The following is a 25,437-nucleotide window of genomic DNA, read 5'->3' as shown; positions in this document are numbered from 1 at the left end:
TACGAGCCCCAAACTCATATGGAAAGGGAAGCCCAAACTGCTGTGTGAAGCATCTTGGTTTGCTAGGGAAGCAGCCGTGGGAAGGAGGAGCGAGTGTTCTCTGCTGGCCACATCTGACTTGAATGGGATTTAAGGGAAAGAGCAGCTAAAGGCAGCCCAGCCACAGATTTGACTGAGGATGGGGGGGGGCACACCATCACAATGGAGATATTTGCACCTGACATTTTGCGCTTTAAGCTGGGTTTGCAGTGAGGTCTCACCTTACTCTCTCACTTCGTCCTGACAACCCCTGGTGCTGAACCTTGACATCAGATCTGTCATGCTGACACATACACAGAACGTATGAGCCCCTGGACAGCTCTCCTAGAAACAACTATGTATCTTTCCTGACTCCATGCCGATGCATTTTCATTGTCTGAAAAAAGCTTTGCAAAGGTGTGTGTGATGGCGCATGCCTGTAGCACCAGTGATTGAGAAGCTGAGGCAAGAGGATTTGAAGTTTGAAGTCAGCCTGGAATATAAAGAAAAACCTTTCAGGAAATAGAGCTCAGATTGCATCTCAGTTGGTAGAGTATTTACTTGACATGTACAACGCTCTGGGTTGGATCCCCAGTGCCACATAAACAGGGCATTGTGGGATACCCCTGTAATCCCAGAACTCAAAAGGTAGAGGCAGGAGGATCAAAAGTTCGGGGTCATTCTTGGCTACATACACTAGGCTACAGGAGATCCTGGCTGAAAAACACCCAAACCAAATAAATAAATAAATAAAAAGGATTATAAAACCTTTGCAAAAAAAAAAATTCCGAAAATGGACGCCCAGAACAGGAAGGTTATCTGTAAGCGCTGCTACCAGCTTGATTTCCTCTTGTTTTCTACACATCGCCTAATGACTTTGTATGTAAAACATCTAAACTCATTGCAATGCATGAAAACCTTTGTCTATCTGAAAACCTACCTCTTGGTCAAAGTTTAGCCCCAGAGGGTGCTCCTGGAAGTTCAAGATTAGGAGTGGGGTTGGGGGAGAAGCTTCTCTAAGATAAACTCAGTGTTAGGAGTACTGGGGGAGGGAGAAGATCAGCCTTTGGCCACTCAGAAGAGGCAACAGCCAGGACAATATGGGGGTCCTTGCGGAGCCTTGGATCACTTGGATAAAATCTCCTCACCAGGTCTTATCCAAATAGAGCTCCAAATGCACATGACCTTTTAGGCTCACTCACGGCCAAGGTAGCTGCAGCCCAGAGAGAATAGAGCAGTCTCAACTGGTCCCAACTCCTCACTCAGTGTGAGTATTTAGGGGAGTTGTCTTCAGTGAGAAGCAGAAGTGGGTGTTGCTGTTCTGGGGGCTCTGGCTCCCTCCCTTTCTGGCTCTCTCCTTCAGTAAGCACTCTGTTCAGTACTGGGCAGAGGTGAGTGTTAGAGATACAGAAAGAAGGGAGCACTGTCCCCGCGGAACACATAAACAGTGCTTATCATACAGCTGGATTGTGAGCCTGAGAGACAGGGCAGAGAGTTCTGGGAACCCTGAGGAAGGCTCCTGGTTTGGCAAGAAATCCCAAAGCCTCCTAGAAGATAAGGTGCTGTGCTTGAGTTGTGTTAGTCAAGTGAAGACCAAGGGCAGGCATGTGCAAAGGTGGACGGGCCAGGAAGTTTTCCGTCATTGCAGAGACTACAGGGAATTCAGTGTAGCTGGAGCAAAATGCTATGGATGGGGAGTCTGTCAAGGTAAGAGGCCAGAGACAGTGTTGATGGGGAGATGAGAACAAGTACATGTCTACTCATCTCAGATGGGGAACCAAAGAGTCTAACTCAGGAGATCAAAGAGTTTTGTTGGGTTACTTATGAGTGACAAATTACTTATAGAAGCAGACATGACTAAAAGACCACAGTATTACCAAAAGATCACCGCAGTATGGGTGACCGCTCACAAAAGCTGGAAAGCTGGAGCTTGATGCACAACCTGCAGGTAGCTGGACAGGTTAGAGTCTTTCCAGGTAGCTTTGTTGGTCTGAACCTCTTCCAGGCAGTTTGACTAATCTGTCTCTTTCTAGGCAGTTCAGCTGGTAGAAGAGTGTCTATGGGTAGTCCCTATTTCTTATATAGGCTTAGGGAGGGAGGGACCAATGAATCTGCTCAGTTTCAGGGACTTCCTGAAACATTTGAGTGGTTTACTTTCTAAGCTTCTCTTTGGGGTCTAATGTTTCTCTTCCCATTTAACATCCTGTGTCATATCAAGCTTCCTTTTGTGATGGAAGGTTAAGGTTTTAATCTCAGAAGAAACAGCTATACAACAGAGCCAGATCTGAGAGGGATTTGAAGGGCATCTCAAGGAGATTTTGGCCTTGATTCTTTAAGCTATAGGGCCCTTTGAACATTGTAAACTAGAAAGTGACTTCCCTAAATCAAGTAGGCCAGGGAAGCCTAATTATACTTGATGACAATTGTTCCATGAGAATAAGTGGGTTCATTATATTCATTTGACAGAGATACGTGAAGTCTCTATGACCCCAGCTCCATGCCAGGGTCGAGTGTTATAAAGAGAACTGGATTGACAGATCATACACTCAGGCAGGAAAGACAGGCCTCAAGTCCACTGTATAACTAAGTTTGACAACCAGAGGGGACACACCCATGGAGAGGGAAAGTGTTCCAGAACTCACACGTGATTGGTCAGTCCAGAGTCCTACAGCTTTGAGTTTCAAAGTTGGGTCATTATGTAATTGTGGAAGGAAAGGAAACATGGCTTTGTTAAGAACATCTTAGAGTCCCCAGGATTGTGGAGATGGAATAGACTTTCCAATGAGGCATTTCATTGGGGGAAAAACCCTCAGTAGCAACAGTCACTTCAAATGAATGGTGAGACATTTGGCTTGCAGGACATATGTGCCAAGCGGGCTGTGACACCATAGCTTTGAAACCATGCCTCTTCCTGGGAGGCTGTTTCGATTGACGGCTACGTTGCAAATGGATTGTGTTCCACACACACACTCTGCTGGGGAGCCGAGTGGTATGGATTGTATATTTCTTTATTTGTCCACACACACCAAGTATGTGGTGCTTCCTTTCCTTTATACCCTGCAGTTTGAAGAGAATGTCATAGACATCTGCCTGGAGCTGCTCGAGAAGAGTCTGAATTTCCAGATCGACCCATCCACAGACTGTGCCCTGCGGGGAAGCCCCGTCTACATCAGCAGAGTTGTGTGCGCCATGGTAAGGTGTCCCAACAATAGGAGAATGAGGAGTTCAGAAGCAGGGACTCTCTGAGAACAAAACCATTTTGAATGAGACTGAGAGCAGGTTATGGGAAATGAGTTATCTCAACTAAACCCTGAAATAGCTGGTGGGGGCCATTGCCTCTATTAACCCAAATTACATGTTTTGTTTGGGGGGGGGGGAAAGCTGAACGTCATTGAGTTTGAGAATGATCTCGATGCTTCTGGATTTCCAATGTGTTCTTACTCTGCTCAGAGACAAGCTCCTGCTTTGCAGAGCATTAAAATGGAATGGTGAATTGATATAAGTCTCAGCCTGGTTGTCCTTCCTGTCAGCACCCCCCACGTCACGTCCCGGGGAGGGACACGTGTTTCTAATGCTTCTGTACATGGCTTCTCTTCAGATAAACAGCAATGATGACAATGGGGTGCTCAATGGTAACTGGAGTGAGAATTACGTGGACGGTGTCAACCCTGCAGAGTGGACGGGCAGCGTGGCCATCCTCAAGCAGTGGCATGCCATGGGCTGCCAACCGGTGCGCTACGGGCAGTGCTGGGTCTTTGCCGCCGTCATGTGCACAGGTAAGAGATGACCCAGGCCCTAGGGGATGTTAGAGCAGCTGTGTCAGAGCTCTGGACCATTTCTATCTTAGTCTCACAGTTCCCACCAAGGGACGTTTGGAAGACAGTTGTTTCCTGTAGAAAGATCTCGTCACTGACCTCACCAGTCTGAGCTTAAACCAGATACTGGTTCTAAAGTAGAAATCACACACATCAAAACTTACCCTGCCCTCTGAGGTCATGCAGCCTAACAACATGTTTCCACAAGAATGAGAATGGTCCAAGAGAGACTTGAGATGAAACACTAAATGATTATATAGCACAAAAAACAAATTGGGTCATTTCTGGCTTAATGAAGACATGCACACAGACAAAAATGAGCCCCTGACCTTTAGGCAACCCAAGTAGAATGACCTTGATTTTGGTGTTGCCATACGCTCAGAGGAAATTAGGGGATCTGATTTGGGAAAGGGAGTTAGGGAATGGGAAAAAATAGAAGGCCATTTTTAAGAAAGGAACTGGAGATCACAGTGACAGAAGAGAAACCTAGAAGAATAAGGTGAAGAAGGAAGACTGTCTTGTGTGTGGCAAGAGGGAAAAGTAGAGATAGAAGGGGAGGAAATTTTAGAAGAAGTTAACATCTGGGCTGGGTGGTGGTGGTGCACGTCTTTAATCCCAACACTCAGGAGGCAGAGGCAAATGGATCTCTATGAGTTCGAGGCCATCGTGGTCTACAAAGCAAGTTCTAGGACAGCTAGAGCTAGGGCTGTTAATCAGAGAAACCTTTCTCAAAAGGACAAAAGGAAAAAGAAAAGAAAGAAAGAAAAGAGAGAGAGGTTGGAGGTGGTGGTGAGGGTGGTGAGGGGAGGTCTCCGCCTTGCCCATGGCCACTCTCTTGCTCTTATCCCCACCCTCGCTCTGCCCACTCTCAGCCTCTTGCTATGCATGCCCATGTCTCTGAGTTGGTCTCAGTCAGTTAGTCATCATTCCTGTCATCTAGGGAGCTAGGCCAGGTCAGACTTTTCCTCACAGGACTCCAGTAGGATGCAGGGAGACCAGAGTTGCCCCTAACTTGGTATTTATCGAAGGTTTAGGCCTTCTGTGTAGACATTCCCTGGGACAGGCGTGGGACAGGTGATGAATGCAGCACCAGGCCTCAGTCCAAGGGCATGAGGAGATCTCTGTCAACACTGACAGAGCTTGACGGTATCTTTAGGGTGGGCGGCTGCTGAAGCCCTTTCTTAGTGCCTGCCTCTTCTGCTGCTTCAGATCCTGATCTTCTGTTGGATGCTTTGATGGCCCGGTGATAAGACATAAATAATTCAACAGCTTTGGTGCTAAAAGATGAGGAAATTAGGGTGACGTAGGGGATCTGAATCATCCAGAAGGCAGGTACAAGACAAGGCAGAAAACTGGGCAGGAACTTAAAACTCCAATCCCAGCACTTAGGATGAGGCAGGAGGATCACTATGTATTCAAGTTCAGCCTGGGCTGTATAAGGAGTTCTAGGCCGGCCTGGACTACGGATCGAGTGACTCCGGCACCCCCAACACACACACAAGATGGAAGGGCAGAACGGATCTTGTGTGAGATAAAGGGGGAGCCTTCCAGTGTGGAAAAACTGAGTTCGCGTGTAGAGGGCGAGAGCTGGCTTTGGGAGTGGCTGTCTGGAGTGGGTGATGGAAGAGGTGGAGACAGCGGATGGAGGTTAAGCAATGACAGCAGGGCAATTAAAATGTTTGTAAGAATCGTGGCCCTTCAGTGACCTTGAAACAAAGAGTTAAGCAATGATCAACTGTGGCCCTCTCCGGCTATAGCCCAATTAGCTTTCCCCCAAAGGGCCACCTTGTCATACGTTAGTACGTATGCAGTCTGAAGAGTTCTTCTGTGCTGAGTGCTGTCTTCCACCTATTCTCTTGGCTACAAAGATGGAAAAGACCCAGTCACTTTTGTTCCTCACCAAAGTGAAAGATAAAGGTTGAGCCAAACTAATTATGCCGACACAGCTACCACTCACATCTTAAACAATTATACCATTATTATTCCATGGCTGTTATAGTGATAACGGGTATTTCCTTTGTGCCAGGCACTGTGTTAAAATCTTGGCAAAGGAGCGTAACAGAGAAGCATGTGGACTCTGGAAGCAGACTCCTTGGGGTTTCTGCAGTCCCCTTTATCCATAGAGATTACAGCCCAAGACCCCCAAAGGTGCCCGAAACTCTGCTAATCCCAAAGCCATCTTTGTATACTGTGTGTTTTCTTATAAATATTTACCAATGGTAAAGTTTAGTTTATTAATTAGGCACGGGAAGTCATTGATAATGATAACTAAAATAACTCTGGATGCTTAGAATATTATACTATCATAAAATTTCCAGCACTCTTCCTCTTGAACTTTTGGGCAATTATTAAATAAAATGTGAGCTGCTTGAACCTAGCACTGCAGCAGCACAGCAGGTGATCTGGTCACCTAGAAGTGTCTGACAGGCAGGTGGTGTATATAGCATGGACACTCTGGATGGAGGGACAGTTCATGCTGTGGGCAGGACAGCTGAGAACCCGTCATATGCTCAAAACAATACAGGATTTCAAACCTTCAAGAAGAAAGGTTTATTTCTGCAGTTTCCATTTAATAATTTTGTTTTGTGATTGACTGGAAGTAACTGGGAACACAGAAATTGAAATAGATATTATTGAATATATATTCATATATGTATTGTATATGATATATATATACATATTCAATAATTGAACCATGGGTATAAATACTAACACTGCTATCAACTCTCTGTGGCAAGTCACTTATGACTTAGTTTACCCAGATATGTGGTGCAGAAATTAGTAGTTCTGAGACCTAAGCTTATACTCCATTGATGCTATTTTAGAAATTAGATAATAAGACATTCTCTAAGAAATTATGCAAATTATCACATGAGAGTCCCAGAAAGGCTTCATGTTTAATCATCGCATCTATCCTTTCCATTGACCGGGGCTATTTATTTTGTTCCTTTTAGTTTCTGATCTGTGTGTATCTGAAGCACGGAGTATACCATGTACTTAACTATAGTCATGCTCCTTACTGCCCCGTTCTTCCTTCCTGCTGCCCCTTCCTCTTCCCAGACAGTCACCCTTCTGTTTTCCTGCTGTGTGCTGGTGGGTTTACGTGTGTGTGTGCTTGTGTGCACGCCCGCATGTGAGTGTCTGTGCTAAGCTCAGAGAAAGCATATGATATTTGTCTTCCTGGAGCTAGCTTATTTCCAGTTCTGTCCATTTGCCCCCAAACACCAGTTCTTTATCTGCCAAGGGTTACTGAAAGGATCGTGTGAGTCCACCATGAACAGTGACTATCTAGAGAGTGTTCAGTCTTAGCTAGGAGTGTCTCGGTTGATCCACCAAAAGACTTAGGGTGTTTTTTTCTCCATCTTCTCCATCTGCCAAATGAAATGGAGTGTCCAAGCTTGACTCCCCCTCCAGTGCGCAGGCACTGTAGGCCATGATCTCACTCTAGGCTGCCCTGCCCAGGAGCATGGCTAGCAGCTGCCCTTTGCCCAGCAGCCTTTGTGCTTCCCACTCAACACTGGACACCTTGCAATGTTTCCAATTCTCCCCACCACCTTTGAAGTAGATATCATGGCAGCTTGTGACCACACGACTCATGAATGAGAAAACAAAACTTTCTTTTGTTTCTATTGAGACAGGGTGTCTTTATGTGGCGCTGGCTGTCTTGGAACTTGCTATGGATACCAGGCTGGCCTCGACCTCAAGGAGATATGCCTGTCTCTGCCTCTCAAGTGCTAAGATTAAAGGTGTGCACCACCACGCCAGGCCTAAAAATTCATTCTTAAGCTGGGGATGTAGCTCCTTGGTAGAATCTTAGTGTAGCATGTTTGAAGCCCTAGCTTGATTGACAGTACCAAAGAGTACACTCTCCCATCTACAGCCCTCTGGCCCAGGGTTGTCTTTCTGACTGTCAAACATGATGACTTTAATTGCCTGTAGAAAGTTTACAAAAGGAGGCTTTGTTTTCCTCAAAGGTAAATATATATAGTGTACAGAGAGTTTTCTTTGGCATCCGTTTGTAGGTAGTTACTTGGTAATTAAGGAGAAGTTCCTGGCTCTCCCTTCTGAGCTCAGGGCCAGCTCCAGAGAGCTCTAGGGCATTGGATTCTCGCTAAGATTGGAACCCTCAGCCCTTGTGTGGGGTCTGGAAAGTAGCCTGGATGCTTTGCACTGTAGTAGGGGACCAGAAGGGACAGTAGGGTCCCCCAGAAGCCAGGTGGTTACGTGTCTCCATACTATGCCTGCTAGTGGGTAGACATGTTTTGTTTTGTGCTGCTATTGTTCTTTTGAGACTCACTCTGTAGCCCAGGCATTCCCCGAGCTCCTCCTCCCTCAGCCTCCCAAGTGCTAGGATTACATAGATGTTGCCGTGCTTAGCTCCAGCAGGCTTTCTTTCTGCGGTGACGATAAAATGTTCCAGAATCAAATCACTTAGAGTTTTGCACTATTTGTCCAAATAGCACAAACTCGTGAACTGTACATTTGACAAAAGGTGCTAGGTAGTATCTGAGTTATACCTTAAGACAGCTACTTGAGAAAAATCCAAGCATCCTGGAAATAGCCTGCCCCGCGTTTTCCCATACCCGTATGAACTTGGAGTGGATGGGGCAGCAGTGGCACAGGCAGAAAGGCACTGATGTGGAACTGGTCTGTGGAGCTCATCCCTTCCTATAGAAAATGGAGCCTTAAGCCTTGGTAGCCTTATTGAGAAGCTGAGTCAGGAACTGATGGGAGACATTTGGGCTGGGTCCTCCCCTCTTCAACCACAGCAACCCCGTTTGTATGTCTTTCATTGACTATATTCCACCTTGAGAAGATTTATAGTAGTGTCTTCTATTTAAAGCTTTTTAAGATGTGTTCTAACTTAATCGTGCATGGATCTCTATGAAGTATCTCATCGTTAATTTCAATACAACTCGCTTCTCATTCTTTCTGCTCAGCTCTGGGTCTCCAAGAAGGAGCCTCATCCAAGGGTCTGATGCTTTATTTTTCCCCAACCTTTCCTTGGATCTCAGTCCAAACTTGCACAATGCCCTGGCTGGAAGATTTATCTACCGCTATTTTCCATTGATTTACGAGCATGGAGATTGTATGGAATGTTCCTTCATAGGGTTCTTGGTTAACATTTGACACCTATTTGGAAAGAGGTCTAGCACACAGCTTTACACCAGCACTAGCTGTCGTAATTGGCATACTGCTTTAAGCTTTGTTTCCTAGGCTCCAGTGGTTTGGCTGAGTCTGGTTGAAATATCTCTCCGCCCTTTTCCCAAACATCAGTCCCATATCCTCTCCATCACTCTCCCCGACTTTACGCTTCCTCTCTTTCTTGAAATATTTAGGGTTACCAGTGATCACAACTCTAACTTTGCAGTATTATCAAAATTGGTCTTCTTCCATCTAAAAACTACCTATTACTTCTCTTCTTTTATCCAATAACTCACTTCCATTGAGTACCTACCCTCAAAACATGAATGTGTTTGACATGTACCTACCCACAACACACCAATGTGTTTGACATGTAACCACCCTCAAAACACAAATGTGTTTGACATGTACCTACCCACAACACACCAATGTGTTTGATATGTAACCACCCTCAAAACACAAATGTGTTTGACATGTACCTACCCACAACACACCAATGTGTTTGACATGTAGCACTGGAGTGGGAAATGCTCTCACAAGAGATGTATTATGATCCATGTGCATTTCTTTCTTAAAACATTTTAGATTTCATTTTGTGTGTGTTGCCTGCATGTATGTTTGTGCACTGTGTGCATGCCTAGTGCCTGCAGAAGTCTAAAGGGTGTCAGCTTCCTTGGAACTGGAGTTACAATGGTTGTGAGCCACCATACGGGTACTAGGAACTGAACCCAGATCTTATGCAAGAGCAGCAAGTGTTCTTAACCACTGAGCTGTCTTCCCAGACCCCGTCCATGTTCAACTTTTATTTAATACAGTTTTTGTGTCCCGTGTTGTATTTTGCTTTAGAAATGTCAGTGGGCCTTTTCTTCTACTTCTGTTTCCCTTCATTGTGTTCATGTTTTCTCTTTCTTTCTGTTTGCTTCATTGTTTTTAATCCACCCTGGGCACTGGATTTTAGTGTTCAACTGAACGTTGTTTTATCTAATAAAGGTCTTTGCTGTGGTACACCAATAAGGTTTTGCATATTAATTTGAGCCTTTGGAAGTTTGCTTTTAGCTTTGCTTTGATGGGTCCTGAACAGTCTTTAGGTCTTTAGTTTTAGCTCATGCTACTTGGTTATGGCCCTTCTGAGCATGCTCCTAAACACCCTATATAATGTGAGGCCTCTATTCTGTCGCTTCTTCTGGCTTTCTGGAACTTTGTTCCCATACTGAGGGGACTCCTCTGCAGAACTTGAGAGAGCTCTCTTCAGCTCTGTCCCTCTTCTGTCCTATGCTACTCTACAAGTTATAGCCCCCTTCTCTTCCCTGAGTTCTTGAGTTCATGTTCTGCTTTCTTATAAATAGTGTCCACCTGTGTTTCTTGAACAGCAGATGGATCTTAGTGACCATGATTTAGTTTGAAATTGCCCATCTTCCTATCAAAAAATAGAAGTGGGGGCTGGAGAGGTGGCTCAGGTTTAAGAGCACTTACTGCTCTTGCAGGGTTTCATTCTTATCCCCACATGTCGAGTCATAATCATTTGTAACTCCAGTTCCAGGGGATCCAGAGTGTTCTTCTGACCCCTTGGGTACCAGACACACACATGCTATGATACACACATGCAGGTAAACAGTGACACACATAAAACTTCTTAAAAATTAAGTTCTTAAATCTGAAAAAAAATTATGTGGGAAGCTGGAGAAATAGTGCCCCAGTTAAAAATGCTTCCTGTACAGCCCTGAGGACCAGAGCGTGCCTCCCAGTGCCCACATTAGAACCCAGATGTGCCCTGTGTACTGCTGGAAGCCCGGATTTGAGCAAGATTAAGAGAGAAGGGTCACTGGGGCTTGCTAGCTTGCAGTCTCGCTGAGAAAACATGATCCCAGGGGTCAGGGAGATACCCTGCCTCAGAATAGGCAGAGAGTGGCAGAAGAGGACACCCGACACCCTTTCTAGCCTCCACATGTGTACAGGTGTGCATATGGTAACACATGAACCTACACACATACAGACGTACACCACACATTCAAGTAAGTAAACAAGAAAATAGAAACGTTGGTTTTTTGGTAGGGCGTGGCCCTAATATAAGGCTAGAAGGCTATGGTATTAACGTAAAAACTGGATTACATGCCTGTATGTGTAACAGATACCACGAAGAGTTAAGAACACGGTAGTCTCCGTTCCTCGAGAGGCTAACACAGGAGGATCACTTGAGCCCACGAGTTGGCAACCAGTCAGACTACAGACTCGGTGACAACAAAGCAAACAATGAAACAAACAAAAGCCCAAGCAAAGCAACAAAATAACAAAAATGTTACCCAAGAATCTAGTATAAATGAGGAAACAAACATGATTTTCTTCTGTTACTATTATTGGTGTAAGAGAATAGTTGAACGATGACCTTATGATGAAGCTGTCTGAAAGGGCAAAGCGTTACCATCATGGTGTTTATAAAGGACACTTGACTATATGAGAGGGGGAGCTGGGAGTCATATTTTTATCATTTGGAAACTGAAAGCATCCAGACATAAATGAAAAGGTGGCAGAGATCATCACATTTAAATGTAATCACTTTAACTGCGTAGAAGCGTTGATCGTAGCTCTCAGTATCAGGCACGGAGTGTGCTGTAATATACTTTGGGAACTCTGAAGTCTCTTCCTAACTGAAACTCTATCTTTGCCCAATTGCCATTGTCTGAGTATGAAGACATGTGTGTGTACGCACACAAAATGCCCACATAGGTCTCTCTTTCATGAGATTCAAACCCCACAAATTTGTCACTGGAAGAGTCTCCTCAATGTCATGTCAGATTGAGAGTTGCCAGAACTGATAGTCAGTAGACAACCTCGTTCTCAAGCTGAAGGCAATTTATTTAACAGGAAGTGAATGAGTCTGTTCTCTTCCCGGCACTGTGCTAGGAATGAAGAAAGACAAGTGACGTATCTGATGGAAGCCTCACTTTGAGGTTACTTGTAATCTGGCCAACGAGATAAGATAGAGATGTCAAATTACAGAGCGCTTAATCTGGTGCTAAAGCGTGTAGGTTGATTGGAACTGTGTTGACAGCGTAAGTGGGAGGCTAACGTGACCTAGAGCAGTCAGAGAAACTTCAAAGGCGAAGGTACATTGAGATCACAGGTGGTTAGGATGCCCAGTCAAGTGGCAAGGGTGGAGCTCGTAGTTAGAGCAAGGAAGGGATTAGAGAACCATGAGCCTGAATCCTGACCCGACTCCTCCTCCTGACTCCACCTCTCCAGCTTCAGGTGTGTCGCCTTGCATGCCACACTCTATGTGAGCAACCCTTCCGGCCAGCGTAGTGGCTCCAGCTATAATCAGCAGTTAGGAGGCTGAGGCAGGAGAATATCTAGAGGCGAAAGGCCAGCCTGGGTTAGAAAGTGAGATTATGCTGAAGCTTAGTGGTAGAACACTTGTGTAGTATGGGTAAAGCCCCAGGTTCAATCCCTAACCCACAGGAAGAAGAGGAAGAAGTCCTTGCCCAGAAGGAGGACGGCCCTGGGTTTGTCTCCAGTGTGACTGGATTTGGTGATAGGTACCTGTGAGCCTAAGGCCAGTCTAAAGAGTCTGAACTAAACTCTGTAGGCAATAAAAGATCCAGACTGTAGTGTGAGCCTTTCTTAGATGACAGCAGCCTTTACAAACATTTGGTATTTAACTCAAGGAGAGGAAGAGAAACTATTTGCGTTTATTTGGCTTCATTCTGTCCCGCTGCAATAATGTAGCCCTCCTCAGTCCTCTCATAAGGATAAGTCAGGCAAGAGTAGATCAGTATAAATCCACCACTGTGCTCTAGAGCCTGGCGAGTTTGGTGCCCAGGGTATACACAGCCATTATGACAGTGTGTGCTGAAATCAGAAATCATTAGAGCAGGCATCATCCACCCATCCATCCATCCATCCACCCATCCATCCACCCATCCATCCATCCATCCATCCACCCATCCACCCATCCACCCATCCATCCATCCATCCATCCATGCAGCAAGTATCTGCACGTTAGGCCTTGCCCTATGTTATTAATGGCTGTGCAATAGTAAAGATGAGTAACATACTCTTTGCCCTTAGGAAGGCAGACTCATAAACAAACAATTACGAACCATGTGTTAGGGTGGGAAAAGGCCTATCAGGCCACAGCTATCAGGAGTCGGCGCCAGCACTGACACTTTGAGGGGCCCTGGTCAGAGTGGAAAAGGGAGGAGGCTGCTCTCTGTTCTCTGCCTGCTGTCCTGCCTTGGCACGCTCTCTTGCTGCTGTGAGTGGCATCCGCCTTCCTGACCACACTTTTAGCATAAGTGTGCCCACACAGAACTCCGTTCTTGCCACATTTCTACGTCATGTTCTTCTCTGAAGGTGTCCTGTGTAACCCCCACCTTCTACACACTTATCGGGACTGCCCACTGCTTGTCCTAGTTTATTTTGGCTGTGTTCAGATATACCACTCAAGGGAGAATTCAAGACTTCCTTTTGGGCTTCTCTCCTCCCCAGACAAGGTCACCTCCAGGGGTGTCCCCCTTCCCTGACTAGAGAGTCATGTCTCAAACTACTAAGGAGCCTAGCCAGGACTATTGGCTCAGACCTGTAATCTCAGTTACTTCAGAGGCTGAAGCAGGGAGATCACAAGTTCGAAGCTTGCCTGGGCTACAGCGTGAGTTCAAGGTCAACTTGAGTAACTTGACGAGACACTGCCTCAAGATTTAAAACAGAAGCCAGGCTGTAGCGCCTGATAAAATATTCGCCTAACAAAAGCGAGACCCTGAGTTCAGTCCTCGGTACCACAAAACAGAAGATTGGGGTTAGGGAGGGAATGGGAACTGGGATTGGTATGTAAAATGAAAAAAGGTAGTTTTTTTTTTTAAATAATAATAAAAAAAGAAGGTTGGGGTTGGTGACACATATCCATAAACTCAAGGCTAGCCTGGGCGATGTGATGAGATCATGTCTAAAAAAAGAAAATGTAAACTAAAAACTATTTTTAAATTAAATATTCAGAATATATATATGTGTATGTATGTATGTATTTTTACTCAGTCATTGGCTTCTTAGAGTCAGTCCCAAGGAATAAGAAGGGATTGATCTGCAAATACATCCATCACCATTATTTACAATAGGAGAAATACTGGAAGTCCACTAAATTTCGGAGAATATGCACCACTAGAAATATAATATAGAAACGCGGCGGGTATAAAGTAGCAGGGAAGGCTGTGAGATGTGGGGAACACTGGATTGTTTGAACTCAGTATGCTACCGATGAGCACAAGCCTGGCAGTGAAGCCACAGCTTGAGTGAGAGCCTGTGTCTGGCGAGCTGGGTGACTTCTGGTCGAGGCTGCTCATTGTTCTTCGTCTCTGTCATTAGAATGGAAGTAATCACAATAGCAGATCCTAACCAGAGCTCTCTTGAGAAGAGTGGAGCTGAAACAGGCAGCCCAGAGCCTTGCTGCTGGATCCTAGCAATTATTAGTCTTGAGCTAGGCAGGTCAACACCGCTGGGCACCAGGGGACAGCCGTCCTCGGAGTGAATTAGTGGTGAGCTGGGAGCTGGGATGAGGGGTCCCTCACTTGAAAGAGCACAGAATGGGGGTCGCAGCAGAAAACAAGAAAAGAAGTTAGCTGGCCAAGGAAACGGACATCCCTGGGGAATAAGGACAACATTCTACCTCTTTCCAGGAATTCTTTTTACCAGGGACACACTCACTTTTCTGAGCTTGTGTCACAAGTTGTCCTCCTTTTCCTAGAGAGCTTTCTGACAGAGTATCGCCAAGAATAAAGGGAATTCCAAGCTGCAGAAACCTTTGCCTGACGATCCGACGGTCTCAGCAATAATCCTAACGACAGGAAGAAACAGAATCCCACTCTTTTGTTTGAAGATGGGAGACTTGAGGCCAGGCCAGGAGTGAGGCTGAGTCAAGTCTCCAAGACTTGCCAACAGAGAGGTGTGGCTGCCCCACCCTGCTGGCACAAACAGCAGATAGGACAACTTGCTAGACTCTCTCAGCTCCAGCAAAGCCTGTCAGATCAGCCCAACATAACCTTTGCAACAGTCGTCCCATGAGAAGAGAGAGGGAATTGCCCTCAGTGTAGCGTCTCAGATGGTCCCTGTCTGCTCTTGCAGATCCCAGATGGATGCTTTTGCTAGATCTAGGATCTACAGCACACTGGTGCTTTCTCTGTCTTTCTGCAGTGATGAGGTGCCTGGGGATCCCCACCCGTGTGATCACCAACTTTGACTCCGGCCATGACACGGATCGGAACCTGATCATCGATGAGTATTATGATAACACAGGCAGGATTTTGGAGAATATGAAGAAGGATACCGTCTGGTGAGAGACAACCTCTCCGCCTATTTCTTGAGCCACAGATCTGAGCCAAAAGCACAAGCAGGAAATAGGGCAGGACTGTGCTCAGCCTATGCCCCCACATCCTCCTGCTTCCCAGGGCTGAGAGACAGCAGAATAGAAAACAACTAAGGGTTTAGAATCCTCACATCACCAATGCTGTTAGATGGGAGTTGAGGTCCCCCTTTTCCTCTTTCTTCTCATAGCCTAAGGGTTGACCACAGAAGCCTGACATATCACTTGTGGATGTGGCAAAGACTAAGGCTGCCTCTGTGGTACACACATAGAGAGAGACAGACAGAGCGACAGAGGCAGAGAGAGAGAGAGAGACAGAGACAGAGGAAAGGAGCCACGAGGCACCCTGTGAGAGATCCTAGAGGAATTGTAACTTTAGTAAACTGGAAGCGTTCACTGTTCACACAGTCAGCAGAGAGATGCTTTGCAGACAAAGGCTCACAAGAGGAAGATCTGTCTTTCCTTCCCCAAAGACACTTAAGCCCTGCGAGTCTGTCTTTCTGTAGCCAGTTCACCTGCTTATCCTTGTCGGTCTAGAAAGGAAGCAAGCAAGATAGCCCTGTCTTAGGTGTATTTAACACCAACTCCCCTGGCCTCTTCCTTAGGAATTTCCACGTGTGGGATGAGTGCTGGATGGCACGGAAGGACCTGCCTCCTGGATACGGAGGCTGGCAAGTGCTGGATGCGACACCGCAGGAAACCAGCAATGGTGAGGCTCTCTAGACAGGAGTCAGGACCCACCCTCACAGACCTGCCCCAGTGTCTGGTCCACCACATACTATCTACCAGAACCTTCCTCCCCATTTTCCTTCAGGTCTCTACTGCTGTGGCCCAGCTTCTGTCAAAGCCATCAAAGAGGGGGAAGTGGATCTAAACTATGACACACCGTTTGCGTTTTCTATGGTGAATGCTGACTGCATGTCTTGGCTTGTCTATGGAGGGAAGGAGCAGAAACTTCACCGGGACACGGCCACTGTTGGGAACTTTATCAGTACTAAGAGCATCCAGAGTGATGAGCGTGATGATGTCACAGAGAGCTACAAGTATGAAGAAGGTACCGTCGAGCAGCCTCCCTGAGAGCCTGAGTTCAGGGTACCATCCCCTGCCGTAACCCGGGAAGTCAGAGGCCATGACACAGGGCAAGACCCAGGTTTTCCTCCTTAGTCATTCAGTTGCACGGATCCTGTCAGGGTGTTCCCACTGCCTTACTTCTATCCACCATCACCTCATGTCCCACAGGCCAGAGACCTCCCTCCAGTATGTTCATATCTACTAGTCAGCCATATATAGACATCTGCCAACACAACATGAGTTTTCCCAGCTTCTCAAAGCTCAGCCAGAGACCTCCCTCCAGTATGTTCGTATCTACAATATGTCCTAGACCAACAAATCAGCCATGTATAGACATCCGCCAACACAACATGAGTTCTCCCAGCTTCTCAAAGCTCAGCTTTCTACCCAAGATGGTGGTCGACTTAGTAAACTATTGGTAGATTTCGTTCATTTAACTTAACGTTTAGTTAATTGTGTTTGGTTGAGTGTTTAAGAGACAGGCTAGATCACCAGCCAGCATTCACACTTCCGAAGATCAGCATTCACCCTCATACACATGGGACCAGCAGGACCAAATGGTGATGCCGAGGTGATAGTCCTGTCAGGGGCTTCTCATCCAAGTCAGAAAGGCCAAAGGAGAGACCATGTTACCAGGTGGGAAGTCCTGGACAGCCACCTGCCAGATGAACTTCTGGGAAGTCAAGCAAAGATTCACATCCCTGAGGACCAGAATCGGGGTCTTCACTGTGACTCACTGATACATTTTGAAGCCAGGGAGTGTAATACCTTTTACTTTGCTTTTGTTTTTTTGGTCTTTTTTTGTTTTGTTTTGTTTGTCAAGACAGCATTTTTCTGTATCTTTTGGGCCTGTACTGGAACTCACTCTGTGGACCAGGCTGGCCTTGAACTTACAGAGAGCTGCCTGCCTCTGCCTCCTGAGTGTTGGGATTAAAGGAGTGCTTTGATAGGAATTCCATTGACTACATAGATCATTCTGGGTTATACGGACATTGTTGACCACTTACTTCATTTTTACCATTTCACAGTTGCAGCAAACACATCACGGTACAAACAGGGTTTATTTTACATTAACTGGATTTTTTCAAATGAGTAGGGAATTCTATTCATACAGGAACAAGCAATGGTGAATCTTCATGCGACCAGGAGCATGAAGCATCCAGGGGTGGGGTAGGTGGCAGGTTACAGTCACACACCATTGACCATAGGGCCCAATAGGACAAACACGCATTCTGCCACTCTCTAGGAGAAGGCCCTTATAAAAGAGAGTGGAGCAGGGAAATAATTTCTAGAAAATAGCAGGACTCCTAGCCACAGTGGCCTTTCCTCTGATGCTACCAACCCCTGGGATCTCAGGGTACAACTCCCAAAGCTGGAGGCTAAGGAAGGAACAAGGAAGGACAAGGGTATCTGGGTAAGTATGAGAGGCCAGAGCCTGACTGATAGCCTGCTGGGTCAGTGGCCTTCCAGGGCCACACACAGCAGGGGTGAATGGCAATATGGCCAGACTGGGCCCTGGACATGTGACTAGTCTAATGAGCCCACGAGGTACAGTGCAAATCCACCAGACCGAGGGACTGATATGGGGAAGGAGTGGACTCTGTGAAGGGAACTCAGCACCATGGGCTGGGCTAGCTTGGGCATCTGGGAGGTGTTTCTCAGAGGCCAGGAGCCTGGAGCCTGCCCTTCCATCAGCAAGCATACCAGAGGTAACTGTTTATAATCAGAACTTGGGGAGGACATGGCTCTCCCTGGACTCCCTGAGTCCCAGGTGCAGACCCGTGGAAAACCCAGGAAAGATCATGGGAGAAGGAGGCAGGGAGTTGGACAGGGTCTACTGGGTATTCTTGTCTTCTGCGGGGTAGTAGGGTGGTGATGGAGGCTGTTCATGTAGCCATTATGTGGGTTGCCTGAGTTGTAATAGGCACTAGCAGCTATTTCTGTGACCTTGGCCTCAACTACAGGAGCAAAGGGGATGTTGGAGCCTCAGATTGGAGGTACCATGCGCCAAGGTTAGGGTGGTAACAGGGGTTTTACACATCCATGATTCCATCCATCAAGGGAGAGACTGGATATAACTCAAGTAGAAGTGGTGGATAGCCAGGGGTACATTCCATTGACTACCAGTATGGGGGAAGGCATAGTTAGAGTACCCATAGGCTCCATTTGGGGTCTTCACCTCTGGAGACTTAAGATGCCACCTAAGTATCTACCCTCCAAACTCAATGGCATGCCACACTATGGAGGTCGACATATAGGAAGGAGAGTCTTCCAGCCGCCTCCTGCTTCATCGCTATTCTCTTAATGAAGTCTGCATGGAACACTGGCTGCTTGATCTCATGGTCCTTCATCACCAAGGACTACCTTCATCACGAAGGATTTCCTTCTTCCCATTAGACAGAAAGATGACCATTAAGGGATAAGGCAGATAGTGCCTTTCTTGGTCCCTTTGAAGGCCTCTTGCATGTTCTTCATGTCATTAAATGTAAGAGCCACACGATCAGAGGACATTAGGATGCTCCTAGTGTTGTTGATGGTCATTCCCATGACTTCTGAGTGAATCTGGTCGAACTCCACAGTCTCTGAAGGGGTCTTAGTATGGACTTTTTAAATAATACTGTTCTTCCAGCCCATAACATGAGATACCCTCCCACTTTTTTCTACTATCTTCAATTTCTTTCATCAATATTTTATAATTTTCATTATAGAGATCTTTTACCTATTTGATTAAATTTATTCCTAAGTATTGTTATTTCTTGAAAGGCTAAATAAAAATTAGATTGCTTTCTTAATTTCTGTTCTGATAATTCACTATTGATTTTATAAAGATTTGTTTTCTGTTTATTTATGTGTACGTATGTGCGTGGGTGGGTGGGTACTCTCAAAGGCCAGAAGAAAGCGTTCGATCCCTTAGAGCCGGAGCTACAGGTGGTTGTGCTCCACTGATTTTGCATCTTTAGTCTTGTTGGTGGAGGTGCTGAGGGCAGAATGTTCAGCTAAGGCTTACCTCCTGGGTCAGCCTGGCCATGCTGATACTGTTTCCCATCTACCCTTCTAGGTTCCCTTCAAGAGAGACAGGTGTTTCTAAAGGCTCTACAGAAGCTAAAGGCTGGAAGGGCTCCAGGACCCCATCAAGGAGACTCAAATTCCTTCAGCTCCACGTCACGAAGGCAAGATAGTCCTAGGAGCCTGGATACACCTTCCCTTCGACCCAGCGATGTCATCCAGGTCTCTCTGAAGTTTGAGCTGCTTGACCCACCCAACATGGGCCAAGACATAAACTTTGTCCTGTTGGCTGTCAACCTGTCACCTCAGTTCAAGGATCTCAAGCTCAATTTGAGTGCCCAGTCTCTGTTGCACGATGGCAGTCCCCTGGCCCCATTCTGGCAGGATGTCGCATTCATTACACTGTTCCCTGAAGAAGGTACATGCATAGTTCTCCTGCCCCCCTTTCTCTTCCCTCTTTTCCTTCTTCTCTCCCCTCCTTCCTTCCTCCTGCTGACCCCTGAGGAAAGCAGCCCATCTGTTGGTGAAACCCTGAGCTTTGGAGTCATCTAGACTTTGGACCTAGGAATGATTCTTGGCAACCTATATTGGCTTTGGGGGAGAAGTGGTTTCAAGATAGGGTTTCTCTTTGTAGCTCTGGAGGTTCTGGAATTCCCTTTGTAGACTAGGCTGTCCTTGAACTCTCAGAGATCCACTTGCTTCTGCCTCTCAAGTGCTGGGATTAAAGGTGTGCACTCCCACCGCCCGGTTTATACTGCCTTTCTTAACTGCAGGTTTCCCATCTGAAAGGTTAGTTTCTGCTTCAGCAAAACTGGGTGAACCCTGGCTCCCTCTTCTCCATAGAACCATCAGATCCAGCTGTGGCCCATCTGGCTTTCTCAGCCATGCTTACCTCTTCCTTCTTGTCTTTTCTCCCTAGAAAAGACCTACCCTTGCAAAATCCTCTACTCCCAGTACAGCCAGTATCTGTCAACGGACAAGCTAATCCGCATCAGCGCCCTAGGTGAAGAGAAAAGCAGTCCTGAGAAAATCCTGGTGAACAAGATCATCACCCTGACCTTCCCGGGCATCATGATTAATGTAGGCAAAAGGGGGCCCTTAAAATGGTCCTGGGGCAGCAGGCCTGTTCGGGAGGACATCCCTTCTTAACTCATTCTGGGACCCCCAGAAGGGAGCAGCTTATTGAGGGGTCTTCATTTCCTGGTACTATTAGAAGCCTTTTGTGTATGTCTTAGTTAGGTTTCTACTGCTGTGGAGAGAAACCATGACCACGGCAACTCTTATAAAGGACATTTAACTGAGTGGCTTACAGTTTAGAGGTTCAGTCCATCATCATCACGGTGGGACATGGCGGCGTGCAGGCAGACACGGTGCTGGAACAGTAGCCGAGATTTCTGCATCTTGCTCAGGCAACAAGAAGTGGTCTGTCTCACTGGGCATGACTCAAGTACACATGAGGCCTCAAAGCTGGTCTCCACAGTGACTGGCTTCCTCCAACAAGGCCACACCTTCTCCAGCAAAGCCACACCTCCTAACAGTGCCTCTCCCTATGATCTTATTGGGGCCAATTACAGTTAAACTACTATAGTGTGGATCCTTGAGTTCAGGCCATAGACTCAGAGAACTTTTCTTGTGCTGCTTCCTGTGTTGACCTTCCAGGGGCAAACATGGCAGCAGTCCAGAAGCCAGTGGCTCAGTGAAGCCCACCTCAAGGCCATTTGACTTGATATTTTCTGGCTGTGTGTCCTTGAGCAAATCCACTGGGCTTCTGCCTGAAGTGTTGAAAGAGAAAAGTAGATGACAGGGCCTCTGGCGCTCTGTGGCCTTTCTGAGAGGAAAAGAGATTGGGAGTTCTTTTTCTGCAAGGCCGTCTCCGGGGTCTAACCCATCTCCTGGATCTCCACCAAGAGAGGCTATGAGGCCCTATTGACAGCACTTCAAAGTCTCCAGCAGATGTAAACAGTATCTTAGTGAAGGAGCAATACATTTTGAGAGAAGCAAGAAGAGATGGGAGGGGCCTTGAGTTTCTAGGGGTAACAGAATACAAGAAGGCAAATGTATGGGAACCCAAGGGAAGAAGGGCATGGGGGGCAATCGTGTCATGGAGATTCTTCAGTGCTATCTCTGGGCTGATGAGGGACTCGTCATCAGTGTGCTTCTCTGTTGCTGGACTCAAACACTGGCCAACACCAACCTGGGGAAGAAAGGGTGTACTGGTCATTGAGAGAACTCAGGGAAGGAACTCACATAGAATCAGGAACCAAGAAGGGGTGTTGCTTACTGGCTTGCCACCCACAGCTTGCTCATCTTGCTTTCTTATACAACCAGGAGCACCTGCCTAAGAATGGTACCTCTCACCGTGAGCTAAACCCTCCCACATTGACCAAGAAAACGCCACCACAGACTTGCTCACAGGCCAATATGATAAAAGCAACTCCTCAGAAACTCTAGTTTTTATCAAATTGACAAAAACCCAACCAGCACAGAGATCCATGTCTCAGTGATGAACTTTGACCTTCCGGGCAAAAGGAAGGAGAAGGGAGACACCTTTGTAAATGTATACCTTTAGGATAGAAACCAGAAAGCATTTTTTGTTCCTTCTTATTGATTCAACTCAAAATAATCCCGAGGCCAGAGTGGCGCATTTGGGGATGGCACATTTGGGGATGGCGCATTCTGACAGCTACAAGCCTAAACAGCTCCTTAACATTTGGTGAACTGGCGGGTGACGACTAACTGCCTCTTTCTGGCCGGGGTCTCTGTTTAGGTGCTAGGAGCAGCCCTTGTGAATCAGCCACTCACCGTCCAGGTGGTCTTTTCAAACCCACTCTCAGAGCCAGTCGAGGACTGTGTGCTGACCTTGGAAGGAAGCGGTCTCTTTAAGAAGCAGCAGAGGGTTCTGTAAGTGCAGGAGCACCCAGGCTTCCCTCCCATGGCATCCTGCTGCCCAAGGGTGGACTCAGGACAGGGGAGAGCAGAGTGCAAGAAGCCAGGAGGAAAGAGTTTGCTGACATTCTTTGTTCTCTGTTGCAGCATCGGAGTCCTCAAACCCCATCACAAAGCCAGCATCACTCTGAAGACGGTGCCTTTCAAGAGTGGCCAAAGGCAGATCCAAGCTAATCTGAGGAGCAATAAGTTTAAAGACATCAAGGGTTACAAGAATGTATACGTTGACACCGGTGTATAAACCCTGAGGTGGGGCTGGAGAGACAGCTCAGCAAGGAGAGCATGGGCTGCTTTTGCAAAGAACTCGGGTTAGATTTCCCAGCCCTCACATGGTGACTCATGATCATCTGTGACCCCAGCTGCAGGGACCCAACCAAAACGCATGCAGAAAAAAAATTCATACACATGCAGTAAAGACAAATAAATGTAAATTTTTTTCTTTTTCTTTCTTTCTTCTTTTTTTTTGTTTGTTTTTTTGAGACAGGGTTTCTCTGTAGCTTTGGAGCCTGTCCTGGAACTCACTCTGTAGACCAGGCTGGCCTTGAACTCACAGAGATCTGCCCGCCTCTGCCTCCCAAGTGCTGGGCTTAAAGGCGTGCACCACCACAACCCAGTTTAAATGTAAATTTTTTAAAGAAAAATAAAACAAACTCTGAGCTACGGTAGTAGCGTGGATTTTAAACTCAAGGCTTCACAGACTCGGACAGCGATGGACATGCCAGAGATAGCATGAAACTGGCCAGGACTCTATGGCATCCTACAGAAGTGCGATTTGGCACAGAGGTCAAGGGAAGACAAGCTTTAGCAGCTCACTGTCGCTTTGTCGGTGTGATGACCAAACAGTATCAATAAGCTTCGTTCCTTTCGGTCATCTGCTCCACCGAGAGTAATCATCACTTTCTCTGCAGAGCTCCCCCGGCCCTTCAGTGGCTAGGAGCTTCCTGCTGCCTCAGTGTCTGAGCCCATTCACTCATTCAAGAAGGATTTACTGAGTGTCCAGTGCAAATACCGCTCCGAGTGTAAGAGATGAGATAGCAAATAAAGCAGAGGCCCTGGCATTGTGGAGCCTACATTCCGGTGGGAACATGGAAGACAGACACTAAGTAGGTGCCTGTCACAATCCAGGTCGAAGAGCAAAAGTCCCAAAGTGTATTAAGATACCAGGTTCTGTCTCAATTTCTTGTCACAAGGAGCGAGAAAAGGCCCAGGTTATCTCTTGCCCTGGCCCTTCCTTAGATATGCCCCCATGTGACCCTGAAGCCATTCTTCAATACACACAGTCCTCGCCTCTCCATCCGATGCCACCAGTGCGTTTGTGCTCCTGGAGGCCTGCTGTTGGCTGGCAGTCAGGAAGGAAAAGCCAACTGCTAGTACAAAGGGGTGGGCATTTGGGGGGCACTGACACAACTCAGGGCTTCATACCTGCTGCAGCTCATGTTGACGCTCACGCACACCCTGCCCTGTCTGCACCACTGAACACAAAACAGCTCTGCAGCGCCTTTCCCAGTCTGCTGCCAGAGACGGGCACGATGCTCCTGCCCTCCAGGCACCGGCGACCTGGCTAAGACAGGTGTCCTAGTAAATACACAGACATTAAATAAAGAAGTTAACGACTTCCATTACACGTAAACAAAAGGGTCAATGTCGTTAATCAGAGGGAGAGAAGGGGTGTGGTGGGAATTACCAGTAAGCTGATTGCGCTGTGGGAGAGTCAGCTGAGAAGCTGGTGGCACAGCTGGAAGGAACCTACAATTATCTTAGCCTATAATTACTGCATGGCAACAACAAGAAATCGTTTAAGGAAAACACCGCGGAGAGGCGCCTCAGACAGAGAGGGTGACCTCTGAAGAACTTGGGAAGTTTTAGCTGCGCAGCCTCAGACTCGTGCGTGAGTCTTGTCAACACCACACTCATCAGCTCGCTCAACAAATGGCTACTGAGTTTCTTCCAGGCCCGAGGCCCTCAGGCAGGCTGGCACTGAGTATATGCGAAGGGCCAGGCCAGCGCTCCGGGAGCTCAAGCTGAGCATTTGGAGAATCTAAACTACATGAGAGATTTTAAAAGACTTTAAATTAATTAAGTAATTAATTTTTACATTTGTGTGTGTGTGTGTGTGTGTGCGCGCGCGCAAGAATGCGTGTGAGCACCTGATTGTCAAGCATGCACGTGATGGTCAGAGGACAATTTGAGGAAGCTGGTTTTCTGCTTCTGTTCAAGGTCTGGAGCTCAGGTCGGCAGGCTTAGCAGCAAGAGCACTTGCCTGCTGAGTCCTCTCGCCTACCAAGGAGATTTTTGAGAAAGCAAGCCGAGGACCGCTATTGAGGTAGCCAGAGTGTTTTGGAGCACAAAGAGGGTGAACCAGTTTGGTTCAAACTGTGGATTGAGGAAAGCTTCCTGGAGGAAGTAACAATTATTAGGACCTAAAATAGTAGGAGATGGTTATAAAAAAAATGGACTCAGGGTTGGAAAGCAATGGAGTTGAGTGAAGCAGCCAAGAGCTGCAAATCATTTGGGTGGTTGGAGGTCAAAGCAGGAGGATACAGGCAGACGGACAAATATGAGGCTCTTAGTAGGTGATGAAGACGGAGCTCCTCAGGAAGCCAGTAGGAACTGGGGTCACTAGTGTTGACATGTTTCTCCCCATCCTGGAGCCCAGTTCCTGCCTGTTGCATCACGGCACGGAACAGATTCTGTTTCGCAGCACTGAGCAGACTCCACGTGAGTCCATACTATGGATGAGGTCTCCACCCTGGTCAGCTGTGGTAGCTGACGGTCCTCACCACAGTCGTTCATTCGAGCCAAGGCCTTCCCTAACCACAAAGGCTGTCTTTTCACTAGTTCATTTCACGTTTATTGAGTATCTGTGTCAAGTGGGAATAAAGCAATGAAGAAAGCAAATGCGGTCCTCCCCACCCGCCCCTCACTGCTGACTCCAAAGGGACTCAGTACAACTTCTTTCAGTGCTCAATGAGCTTCAGGTGGGACGAGACTGTGAGGGATTGCTCCTGCTGGGGTGTGTGGCTCTGAGTTGGTGCCCCCCTCAGCTGAGACACTCTGCTTTTTCACAGCCCAAGTGGGCTTGTGACT

At 46.9% G+C, this 25,437-nt stretch overlaps 1 protein-coding gene across 3 annotated transcripts in view; it reads left to right on the top strand.

The window, feature by feature from the left end:
• Tgm5 (transglutaminase 5) overlaps nt 1-22,591 on the top strand; it is a 33,294-nt gene extending 10,703 nt beyond the window's left edge. For 2 of the 3 annotated variants that reach the window (XM_075963790.1, XM_075963788.1), the window contains 9 exons: nt 3,082-3,210; nt 3,617-3,794; nt 15,159-15,297; nt 15,933-16,036; nt 16,142-16,381; nt 19,457-19,822; nt 20,324-20,484; nt 22,172-22,305; nt 22,438-22,591. In XM_075963790.1, the coding sequence (XP_075819905.1) occupies nt 3,082-3,210; nt 3,617-3,794; nt 15,159-15,297; nt 15,933-16,036; nt 16,142-16,381; nt 19,457-19,822; nt 20,324-20,484; nt 22,172-22,305; nt 22,438-22,591 (1,605 nt within the window). Of the gene's footprint in view, nt 1-3,081; nt 3,211-3,616; nt 3,795-4,609; nt 4,617-15,158; nt 15,298-15,932; nt 16,037-16,141; nt 16,382-19,456; nt 19,823-20,323; nt 20,485-22,171; nt 22,306-22,437 lie in introns of those variants that run through there. The other variant, XM_075963791.1, reaches the window with a different exon arrangement.
• Nucleotides 22,592-25,437: the final 2,846 nt, after the last annotated feature.

Source organism: Microtus pennsylvanicus, chromosome 2 (assembly GCF_037038515.1).
Source record: "Microtus pennsylvanicus isolate mMicPen1 chromosome 2, mMicPen1.hap1, whole genome shotgun sequence".
In the NCBI taxonomy this organism is placed as follows: Eukaryota; Metazoa; Chordata; class Mammalia; order Rodentia; family Cricetidae; genus Microtus; species Microtus pennsylvanicus.
Note: the sequence above shows the minus strand (reverse complement) of the source record. Positions and strands in the feature narration are given on the sequence as shown.